This window comes from Spermophilus citellus, assembly GCF_964194105.1.
Source record: "Spermophilus citellus genome assembly, chromosome: 3".
In the NCBI taxonomy this organism is placed as follows: domain Eukaryota; kingdom Metazoa; phylum Chordata; class Mammalia; order Rodentia; family Sciuridae; genus Spermophilus; species Spermophilus citellus.
The window spans coordinates 134,990,579-135,003,614 of record NC_138184.1 but is presented as its reverse complement, the minus strand read 5'-3'; the positions used below and the strand labels follow the sequence as shown (position 1 = coordinate 135,003,614).

General features: G+C 35.8%; 1 protein-coding gene across 1 annotated transcript in view; it reads left to right on the top strand.

Moving 5' to 3' along the window:
* Positions 1–13,036, top strand: part of NME8 (NME/NM23 family member 8) — a gene marked incomplete at both ends in the record, with an annotated part of 67,718 nt that overhangs the window by 39,351 nt on the left and 15,331 nt on the right. Inside the window, one exon of the mRNA XM_081283281.1 lies at positions 12,040–12,184. Within this exon, the coding sequence (XP_081139407.1) occupies positions 12,040–12,184 (145 nt within the window). The remainder of the gene's footprint in view (positions 1–12,039; positions 12,185–13,036) is intronic.

Sequence of the window (13,036 nt, the reverse complement as noted above, 5' to 3'; positions counted from 1 at the left end):
CCCCAGAAATATGTACAATTTTTGTGTTTTTATGTATATGCTAAAATATTTAAGATGGATATTATTAATAAAGTGAATTAATTGAATTAAAAAAGAAAAATAAAAAAGTCTCATTACAGTTTTTATACACCTCCCAGAAAATAATATATATAAAAATAAAATATAAATAGTAATATTTTATGTACTTTAAACATAAATGTTTAAATGTTACATATAATATGATTATTATAGTCTTAATAGATTAGAAAAACTTTGCTTATACAATTTGCATCATGCTTTAGTCACTTAATAAAATTAAAAGGACATTTTCTGTATTATTAAGAAACCTTTATAGACTTTTTTTGAGAACTCATTTAAATGACCTTTTATTAACAATACTAAAATATCATATTGAATAATGTTGGAAAAATAAATTTAAGAACAACCACAGTTTTCATTCTGCTTCCCTGCCATTTTGACATTTCATTATTTCCTTTTAGGTTTTACATATTTTTATAGATACAGAGTTTAATATACTGCTTTTCTCAGTCTAGCATATCTTTAACATTTATTCATGTCTTTATTCTTTTAAAATAAGATCTAATCTTTGCATTGTTATAAGATTCTATGTATTTCAAGTTCTTTAATAACCATTTCCTATTACTTGCCATTTAAGTTTTGTTTTCACATTTTTACTTTTAGAATTAATTCTACAATGACTGTATCTGCAAATGTTTTTGCACTATTATGGTTTGGATATGAGGTGTCCCCAAAGGCTCCCATGTTCATGCAGAATGCTCAGAGGTGAAATGATTAGATTGTTAGAGCTGTTACCTAAACATTCCATCCCAGTTTGAATGGACTGGGTGGTACCTGTAGGCCAGTGGGGGTTGGGGGGAGGAAGTAAGTCACTGGGAGTATGCCTGGGAGGGTACATCTCACTGTGGTCCCCTCTATTCCCCCCGCCACCCTCTCTGCTTTCTGGCTATCATGAGCACAGCAGCTTCTCTCCTCCTTGCTATTCTACCATGATGTTCTGCCTCATCTTGGGCCCAGAGCAATAGACTTGGCCAAGTATGGACTGAACCTCTGAAACCATGAGCTAAAATATACTCATCTTTTTCTAAGTTGTTCTTGCCAGGTATTTTGGACACAGGAACACTGTCTCTAATCTACTCCCAGAGGGAGATTTCTGGGTGAATACAACCATTTATGAAAGCCTTTATATATTATATTACCTTACTTTCTGAAAGTGTGTTGCTCGTTTACTATTCTTTCCTCAAAGATACTGAGAGTATCTATCTTATCATGATCTTGTTAACATTATGCAATTTTATTTTCAAAATTATTAAAAATTTAATTAGAAAATTGAATTGCCTTGCTTAAATATGTGTGTCTTGATTAAAAATGAAATCAGACATCTTTCCATGCAATTTAAAATCATTTTTATGTGTTTGCTAATAATGTCCTACTATTCACAATATGTTTCTCATAGTTTTGAACAAGTTTTTTTTAAAAAATATATATATTTTAAGTGTACTTATCTTGCTATTTTTAGTATGTTTAATATTTCACTAGGTGAAAGACCTATACAATGGAAACTACAGAACCCTAAAGAAAGAAATTGAAGAGGAGCTTAGAAGATGGAAAAATATACCCTGTTCATGGATAGGCAGAACTAACATCATCAAAATGGCGATATTACCAAAAGGTCTCTATAGGTTCAATGCAATGCCAATCAAAATCCCAATGGCATTTCTTGTAGAAATAGATAAAGCAATCATGAAATTCATATGGAAAAATAAAAGACCCAGAATAGCAAAAACAATTCTAAGCAGGAAGCGTGAATCAGGTGGTATAGCGATACCAGATTTCAAACTATATTACAGAGCAATAGTAATAAAAACAGCATGGTACTGGTACCAGAACAGGTGGGTGGACCAATGGTACAGAATAGAGGACACAGAGACTAAACCACAAAGCTACAACTATCTTATATTTGATAAAGGAGCTAAAAACATGCAATGGAGAAAGGATAGCATCTTCAACAAATGGTGTTGGGAAAACTGGAAATCCATATGCAACAAAATGAAACTGAATTCCCTCCTCTCGCCATGCACAAAAGTCAACTCAAAGTGGATAAAGGAGCTAGATATCAAATCAGAGACTCTCCGTCTGATAGAAGAAAAAGTTGGCTCCGATCTACAGATTGTGGGGATGGGCTCAAAATTCCTTAATAGGACACCCATAGCACAAGAGTTAATAACAAGAATCAACAAATGGGACTTTCTTAAACTGAAAAGTTTTTTCTCAGCAAGAGAAACAATAAGAGAGGTAAATAGGGAGCCTACATCCTGGGAACAAATTTTTACTCCTCACACTTCAGATAGAGCCCTAATATCCAGAGTATACAAAGAACTCAAAAAATTAGACAACAAGAAAACAAATAACCCAATTAACAAATGGGCCAAGGACCTGAACAGACACTTCTCAGAGGAGGACATACAATCAATCAACAAGTACATGAAAAAATGCTCACCATCGCTAGCAGTCAGAGAAATGCAAATCAAAACCACCCTAAGATACCACCTCAGCCCAGTAAGATTGGCAGCCATGATGAAGTCAAACAACAACAAGTGCTGGCGAGGATGTGGGGAAAAGGGTACTCTTGTACACTGCTGGTGGGACTGCAAACGGGTGCGGCCAATTTGGAAAGCAGTATGGAGATTCCTGGGAAAGCTGGGAATGGAACCACCATTTGACCCAGCTATTGCCCTTCTTGGACTATTTCCTGAAGACCTTAAAAGAGCACACTACAGGGATACTGCCACATCGATGTTCATAGCAGCACAATTCACAATTGCTAGACTGTGGAATCAACCCAGATGCCCTTCAATAGATGAATGGATAAAAAAAATGTGGCATTTATACACCATGGAGTATTACGCAGCACTAAAAAATGACAAAATCACGGAATTTGCAGGGAAATGGATGGCACTAGAGCAGATTATGCTTAGTGAAGCTAGCCAATCCCTAAAAAACAAATACCAAATGTCTTCCTTGATATAATGAGAGCAACTAAGAACAGAACAGGGAGGATGAGCAGGAAGAAAAGATTAGCATTAAACAGAGACATGAGGCGGGAGGGAAAGGGAGAAAAAAAAGGGAAATCACATGGAAATGGAGGGAGACCCTCATTGTTATACAAAATTACATTTAAGAGTTTACGAGGGGAATGGGATAACAAACATGGAGGGAAATGAATTACAGTAGATTGGGTAGAGAGAGAAGATGGGAGGGGAGGGGAGGGGGGATAGTAGAGGATAGGAAAAGTAGCAGAATACAACGGTCACTAATATGGCAGTATGTAAAAATGTGATGTGTAACCGATGTGATTCTGCAATCTGTATTTGGGAAAAAATGGGAGTTCATAACCCAATTGATTCTAATTTATGAAATATGATTTGTCATGAGCTTTGTAAAGTTGTGAACATCCAATAAAAAAAATATTTCACTTTAATTTTTCATTTAAATTTAAAATTTATTTCCTTAAATTTGTCTAGTCTTCATTGTTCTATTTTTATAATTATTTTTATAATATATGTTTTGAAATACAATTTACATTTCACACAGTTCATCCATTTCAAAATCTAATTATTTTTGTTTGCTTGCTTAATTTTTATTTAGGCAGCATCTTACTGTATTGTTTAGGCTGGGACCTCAAGCTCTCTATCCTTTCACTTAGTACTCCCATGTAGTGGAGATCACAGGTGTGTGATCTACACCCAGTTCCTAAAGTTCTAATTTTTTATGCTTACAAAATCTTTGCTCATTCATTTGTTAATATATGTCAAATATAGTTGTCTGTTGTTATCTTGAGGGGATTGACTTCAGGACTTCCCGTAGATATCAACACCCATGGGTACTTGAGTTCATTATATAAAATGGTATATTTGCACATAACCTAAGCACACCCTCTCCTATACTTTAAAATATCTGTAGATGACTTCTAATACCTAACACAACATAAATGCTAGGTAAATAGTTGTTATATTGTATTGTTTAAGGAATAATGACAAGAAAAAAATGTGTATACGTATTCAGTACAGACTCAGCCATCATAGACCTAGATACTTTTTGGACTTGTGGTTGGTTAAATCCACAGATATGAAATCTGTGGCGATGGGGCCAACTATACTTGCCATTTGGCCAAAAGTGCTGACTTAGGTATTAGAAATATGCTAATAAGGGGCTGGGGATGTGGCTCAAGTGGTAGCGTGCTAGCCTGGCATGCGTGAGGCACTGGGTTCAATCCTCAGCACCACATACAAATAAAATAAAGATATGTCAAGGAACCCAGCATTAAAAAAAGAAAGAAATGTGCTAATAAAAGTTGCTATACATGGTGAGATCATTGCTGTGGTAGTCATTACCAGTATTCTCCCCACCCCACCTCCTGCAGTCTGGGGAAATGGAAGATTGCATTCTTCAGTCCTTTACATTTGAATAGTGACACGTGATTAGTTTTAGCCAATTAACTATAAGAGGAAGTGCTAATTGTCACTTGTGGGCTAAGGCTATAAAACATCTATATTACAAGTAATATTGCATCTCTCTCTCTGGTGGTTACCAAGAAAGACTTGCATTCCCATTGATGACAGTGTAAATGATGAGTAAATGATGAGCACAGCCCCTCTGCAGCATTAATATGGATGTGGAACATAGGGAGTAAGTATTGTATTACATCATTAGGATTTTAGGTTTAATTTGCATAAAGTTTATCCTAACTAATACAAAAGTCTGCTATAAAAGACCCTAGGTAAACAGGCTGTCACAGAAGAATGTGGCAAGGACTATAAGACATGGCACTTAGTGTGAGTATAGGATGAGTATGGCTTAGCCAAGGAAAGTAAAGGGGTCATGCAGCTTTTTAGAGGAAGCATTGCTCATGCTAAGATTGAAAAGCCCAATCAGAGTTAGGTAGAAAGAGGAAAACCTAGAGCAGTTTCAATGGGGTACTTGCAAAAGAAGTTAGACTACAGACTGAGGTGAGAGATTATAGTCAATGAAATAAGAACAGTCTGTAGATAAAGAAGTGATATTTGACAGATTCAGTGTACTTTATTTGATGTTGGAAAGATCTGATCATAGACAAAAGCTTATAGGAAAGAACCAACTAGTAGAAATGGGACAGTTAAAGATATAAGAAACAAAGGGAAAGCAAGGACAGACCTAGACCAATGAGAGCCAGGCAGAAGCATTTTTTATAGCTGACATGCAGGGTTGACCTTAGAGAGGAAAGACACTGACCTTTTATATAGCAAGAGGAAAGGAGGGCCAGAGAGACACAGATTTGATTTGTGCGTTTGGTGTCAGGAATATGGAGTTTTAATCTACCTATACCTTGTTTCTCTATAAAGGAAGAAGCACTGTGATTGAGGGAGGGGAAGACACCCGTTATATATATTATCTACTAAAGGCCAGGCCCATTGTCTTGTTCTATCTGTGATTCCCACTTTGCCAAGGACTCTACACCAGCAAATGCCCCTCTTTCTATTGCAACATTGCTTTCACCTTCAAGTCTGAGTTTTTCCTCTTAGTACATTGACATGCTCTGATATGTTAATAAACAAGTTAAATGAAATAAAAATAAAACCAGAAAACTTCATCATATTCCAATGCACCCTAGATGATATCTTGTTTCTCTGCCCCCCCCCCCAAGGGTCAGCTTTTCAAGGGATTATCTAAACTCATGGAATTGACTCATGCTCTTCTGTACCTCCTCCAATTTTGCTTATGCTACACTAGCCTAGTCAAGCTCACCAGTGACCTCCAGATTGCCAAATCCAAGTTTCAAATGGTCCTTTATTCTCTGCTCTCCAGGGTATAGAGCAGTTTCTGTGCCCAATGTGGTCTCCTGGGTTTGTATGGCCATAGACCTCCTGAGGCCTGTTCTGGACAACAAACACATCTTTCCATCCTCCTAAACAAATGAATTCACCCTCTGCCAAGTACATCAAATCTCGCCTTATGCTCTTAATAGTTTTCCAAAGAATTTTTGCTCAAACAAATAGAATTTTCTTTTATGAAGAAGTTTGATGACCTAATATTAATAACATCGTAACCATGATACACAAATCTTACTGACGCTTAAAGATATTGTGAAGATAAGAAAGAGGGGGGAACAAAACTTAAAACTGATTATTAGATATCAATCTCCCACTGATCCATTGCTTGATTGTAGCCCCCATTTTTATAATTTCTGGTTTACATATGTTTCCCATTTGGTAATAAGAGACAATTCATTATTCTTTTTCAATAATGTTTTAGTTATTATTGATAATTTATGGTTTTGATTCACTTCAAGAAATTCCAAAACCAAGTCCATGTGGATTATTTAACTTAGGCAAAACAAATATTTTCATCATATTCTTATTTTAAAAAATGTAATATACTTCTATTTGGTTCACTCAGTATATTTTTATTTGAATACGATAGTTTTCTTTTTATAGTTCTTATCTTCTTTTTATTGGAATACAGTACTAAATTAGATGCAAATTACTTTGCTTCAAAATATGTGGTCAGTCATTTGTAGTTTTTTATGCACAGATATTTTTTTAAGGGTCATTCCTCATTTTTTTCCTGACATTAAGAATTAAGCCTGAGACCAAGGCCAAAAAAAAAGTGCATCCTGACATATGTTACTCCTTCCTGCTAGACTGAAAATAAAGTTTAAAGAAAAATCCTAGAACTAACCAAACAATTGTAAGAAAAGAGTAAAACAGGCAAAGTACCAGGCACATTAAAGTAGTTTAAGTCATAATTTGCTTCAGAACTATAGATAAGAAAAATATGAATGTTTATATAATTCTTAAAATTCGAAAAGATGGAATTATATTAATTCTTGGAGGAGATTGTTGTGTTTTTTTCCATTACTGTGTTTTAAAAAAGATTTCTCATGTGAGGGTACCCCATGTCAACTGTTTAAAATGTGACAACTAATCTGCAAGCAGTTAGTATATTGTGGCTTCTTATAATGACTTGTGATAAAGGCTAAGGGAAAGCATTTAAGGAAGGTAAATCTTTTTTAAAAATTTTATTTTGTTATATATATATATATATATATACGCAAGAGTATATTTTGACACATACTTGGAGTATAACTTATTCTAATTAGAATTCTATTTTTGTGGTTTTACATGATGTGGAGCTTCATGGGTCATATATTCAGATATGAACATAGAGAAGTTATGTCCAATTCATTCTGATCCAGGAAGGTAAATCCTGATAAGGCTAATGAAACTAGAGAATGGCAGAGCCAGTGGATTGACTGTCCTTCAGATGCTTTCCCTACTTTATACTCTCTGAACTGGATGATCCTAAAACAATTACAAGCCAGGCACCATGCTTTCTGGGCTCTGAGTCCACCTTTGTACTTTCTACATCTTTGCTGCAAGAAGGTCTCCATAGTTCCAAGCATCACGTCCTCAAATATAGAAAAGCAGGCAGCAGAAGGTAGAGTAAGGCAGAGAGGTTTCCCCTGGGTGCCCTCTCAGAAGCATCCCAGCACATTCTCTGATATGTGATTGATCATGTATGGATCACATTGCCATAGGGAAATGAATATTTTAGTGGAAGCAGGCAAGAGAGGAGTTTGATAAATCCATTTGGCTATTTAGCAAACTTGTTTATCCTCAAGTGAACAAATAAAAGTAAGAGCTACTCAATACAAAAATTTTAAAAAAACTAAAAACAAAACTATTTAACTGTTTAGAAAATTGAGTTGGTTTGAGTATTTGGGTAGTAACCCAAATACTGTACACACACATACACACACACACACACACACACACACACACAAATGTGCATGTACAGCATAAGAAAATAGGAAGATACCTCTGTGTATGTGTGTATATATATAAATCCTATGTGGTGAAGAAGTTGGAAACAATATTATAATTTGGAATGTTAAGAAGTATCATTCAGGAGCCCAGGCAGGCCCAGGTTAGCCATGTATCTTTGCAGAGCCCAGACAGGCCCATTACAGACTTGTTTTTTATGCACAGATATGTTTTTAAGGGTCATTCCTCATTTCTTTCCTGACATTAAGAATTAAGCCTGAGACCAAGGCCAAAAAAAAAAGTGCATCCTGACATATGTTACTCCTTCCTGCTAGACTGAAAATAAGGCAAAGGACTTCAGGCAAAGGACTTCCCACCATGCCAAGGACCATGCCCACACACCACAGCGCTACATCTCCAAACAGGCCACCTAAAGCCATCGTTTGGTCTCCCATTTCAGCCCCATCTTTAAAAGTGTTCATTGACATCTTGGGACACCTTCTACACCATCTCCGGTTACCCCCACTGCTGCAACCACCATCTTTAGTTGTAGCAGCTCCTATCTTCAGACACTGGCAGGGGACTGGAAGCCCAACACCAAGGGACTCACAGGTTTGATGCTACCCTGCCACCAAGAACGAGAATGGCCGCTTCCATCTAGGGACAACAGCCAGGACCCAGAAGATCATCATCAAGGTCGCTGCAGGCTTGATTATACTAGAGATATCCCTGCTAGGTGTGCTAATAGCCACCATCTTGTTACAGAGGCAGGAGAGAACCTTGCAGTGGGTCACTTTTTTCTCACTTTTCTCCTGTTAACAGCTAACTTCTTTCGATTCATTTTTACTCTTCCTATGATCTAATACCTCTATATTTTTACCTTCTACTTTCATAAACTATCCACACTATTACAAACATCATATCCTACACCCACCCCTGTTTCTCTCTTTGTCCACCATTGGAATCTGTAGATGCTTTTTTTAAACCTACTGTTTATATTGCATATAAAAATTGAACGCATTCCTGTTTATTGTGACAAAAATATAATTGTCTAAATAGGAACTCTTTGGTTTAAGGCTGTATATTGTTTGCATTGGGTGCTGTTAATATGGATCTCACTCTTAGTGGTGAAACATTGCTAACCTGCAGGGACACTATAAGATTATAGGGTAGAAACTATAATACCTAGGATCTGCACTGCTAGAAGGGAAGACTCACAGAAAGAATGAAAAGACAAAAGAAGAAAGTTCCTCAAACAAACCAAGATGATACAATAATAGAATCCATTAACAGTACAGTAGATGAAATGTCAGAGTCAGAGAAGGAATTCAGAATGTACATAATTAAAATAATCTGCAAATCAAACAATGACATAAGAGAGCAAATATAGGCAACAATTGATCACTCAAACAAAGGGATAAAAGAGAACATACAGGTAGCAAAAGATTACTTCAAGAAAGAGACAGAGATTCTGAAAAATTAAAATTAAAATAAAAAAACAGAAATAATTGAAACAAAGGAAACAAACAAAAAACTCAATAGAAAACATCAAGAACTGGGCTGGGGTTGTGGCTCAGTGGTAGAGCGCTTGCCTAGCACACGTGAGGCATTGGGTTCCATCCCCAGCACCACATAAAAGTAAATAAAAGTATAAAAAATATTAAAAAAAAGAAAACATCAACAACAGACTAGATCACTTGGAAGATAGAACCTCAGACAATGAAGATAAAATATACACTCTTGAAAATATAGTTGACCACACAGTGAAGATGGTAAGAAACCATGAACAGAATCTCCAAGAACTATGGGATAACACCAAAATACCAAATCTAAGATTTTTCAGGAAAGAGGAATGCAAAGATATACAAATGAAAGGAATGCACAATCTCTTCAATGAAATAATATCAGAAAGTTTCCCAAATATGAAGAATGATTGGAAACCCAAAGACAAGAGACCTACAGGACACCAAATGTATAAAATTACAACAGCTCTACACCAATGCACATTATAATGAAAATGCCTAGCATACAGAATAAGGATAGAATTTTAAATACTGCAAGAGAAAAGTTTCAGATTACATATAGGGGGAGGGGAAATCAATCCAGGTCTCAGGAGATTTCTCAATCTAGACCCTCAAACCTAGGAGATCCTGGAACAACACATACCAAGCTCTAAAAGAAAATGGATGCCAACCAAGAATCTTATATACAGCAAAATTAAGCTTCAGATTTGATGACTAATAGAAACCTTCCATAATAAACAAATTTCAAATGCATCAGTGATGAACCCTCAGAAAGAGAAATTAGAAAAACTACCCCATTCACAATAGCCTAAAAAAAAAATAAAGTACTTGAGAATCAATCTAACAAAAGAGGTAAGAGACTTACACAATGAAAACCACAGAACTCTAAAAAAGATGGAAAGTTCTCCCATGTTCTTGGATAGGCAGAATTAATATTGTCAAAATGGCCATACTACCAAAAACATTATACAGATTTAATGCAATTCCAATTAAAATTCCAACAAAATTCCTCATAGAAATAGAAAAAGCAATTATGAAATTCATTTGAGAAAATAAGAAGCCCAGAATAGCCAAAACAATCCTTAGCAAGAAGAGTAAAGCAGGAGGCATCACAATACTAGAACTTAAACTGTCGTACAGAGCTATGGTAACAAAAATGGCATGGTATTGGCACCAAAATAGACATGAAGATCCACGATACAGAATAGAACACACTGAGACAAACTCACATAAATACAGTTATATTATACTAGACAAAGACACCAAAAACACACAGTGGCAAATGGTGCTGGGAAAACTGGAAATTCATATGCAGCAGAATGAAATTGAACCCCTATATCTCACCTTGCACAAAACTCCACTCAAAGTGGATCCAGGACCTAGGAATTAGACCAGACACCCTCTTCATCATGTTGAATTAGGTTCTGACTTCCTTAGCCAGACTCCTAAAGTGCAAGAAATAAAATCAAGAATTAATAAATGTGGTGGATTCAAACTAAATAGCTTCTTCTCAGCAAAAGAAACAATTAATGAAGTGAAGAGAGAGCCTAAAGAATGGGAGCACATTTTTACCACACACACATCAGATAGATCACTAATCTCAGGATATATAAAGAACTCAAAAACTTAACACCAAAAAAAAAAAAAACCCAACCAATAAATGGGCTAAGGAATTGAACAGATACTTCTCAGAAGAAGATATACAATCATTCAACAAATATATGAAAAAAGTTCAACTTCTCTAATAATTAGAGAAATGCAAATCAAAACTAAGATTTCATCTCACTCCAGTAAGAACGTCAATTATCAAGAATAATTGGTGAGGATGTGAAGAAAAAGGTACATTCATACATTGCTGGTGGGACTGCTAATTGGTGTAACCTATATGGAAAAAGAGTATGGAGATTCCTTGGAAAACTTAAAATATAACCACCTTTTGACCCAGCTATCCCACTCCTAGGTCTGTACTCAAAGGACTTAAAATCAGCATACTATACTGACATAATCACATCAATGTTCAATAGAAGCTCAGTTCATAATAGCTAAAATGTGGAACCAACCTCAATGTCCTTCAACAGATGAATGGATAAAGAAACCATATACACAATGGAATATTACTCAGCATTAAAAGAGAATAAAATTATGGCATTTGCAGGTAAATGGATGGATTTGGAGAATATCATTCTAAGCTAAGTAAGCCAATTCCAAAAAACCAAAGGCCAAATATTCTCTCTGATAAGTGAATGCTAATCTATAATGGAGTGTGTGTGTGTGTGTGTGTGTGTGTGTGTGTGTGTGGAGAATGAAGGAACTTTGATTACACAAAGATGAGGGAGGGAAAGGGAGGGGGAATGGGGGCAGGAAAGATGGTGGAATGAGATGAACATCATTGCCCTTGGTACATGTATGACTGCACGTGTGGTGCGACTCTACATCATGTACAACCAGAGAAATGAAAAGTTGTGTTCCATTTGTGTACAATGAATCAAAATGCTACCATGTATAACTAATTAGAACAAATAAAATTCTTTTAGAAAAGAAGCATCATTCACCTGAAATTGAAACCTAAGAAGTTATTTTTGTGAACTTTTATATTTCCTTTGAGAAAGAAATGCATTATTTGCCCTCATGATATTCTATTATGTGTTGTTCCTACGACGCAGGTTGAAACTTATTATGTGATTACTTTTATTTAGATGAGGTCTTGGATGTTATTGAAGCTGAAGGCTTTAAAATACTGTTTCAAAGACAAACAGAATTGTCCAAAGAAGAAGCTCAAATGCTGTGTGAGGAATATGAAAATGAAGACTACTATGACAAACTTATAGAAAATATGATGAGGTAAAGTAGAATCCATGTTTATAAAAATATGTGACTTGTTTTTAAGTCATTTAAGCCTTCTCTTAACCCTGCTTTCTATTCTTTTTGCAAACATGCTCTGAGTCTACTTTTTTTGAAAATACTTACACTATCCCAGTTTTCTGCTCAGCTCCTTGTCTTCTCTGGTTTTCCTGGGATTTTACTAGAGCATTGAGATGTTACTGGCATCTAGTTGAACTGACGCCAGAAATTCAGGTACAAACAAAGCACTGGCTCTTGGGTTAGTCTGAATGGACTGTTGATCTGGGCTTTCTTAGTCCTACAGATCAGCAGTCCTAGGAAATGAATTGTATGCTATAAAATTTTGAGATACCTAGAAGAGTAACTGAAATAGCATCAGAAGCAGATATACAGCAAGGGTACATAAGCCAGCAGGAGCACAGGAGCCTCAAAAGAACTGCTCCCAAAGAACCAAAGGTCTTCTCTTCATTTTCTTTCTCTGCTTACCTTTTAAAAAAATACTCTTGAAAGGCTATCAATAGGGCTGGGGTTGTGGCTCAGCAGCAGAGCGCTTGCTTTGCATGTGCTGGGTTCTATCCTCAGCACCACATAAAAAAAAAATAAACAAAATAAAGGTATTGTGTCCAACTACAACTAAAAAAAAATAAATATTTGGGAAAAAAAGAAAGGCTATCAATAGAAATTCAGACACTTCAAGATGGGAGGCGAGGGGAGGGAGGATAGTAGAGGATAGGAAAGGTAGCAGAATACAACAGTTACTAATAGGGCATTATGTAAAAATGTGGATGTGTAACTGATGTGATTCTGCAATCTGTATTTGGGGTAAAAATGGGAGTTCATAACCCACTTGAA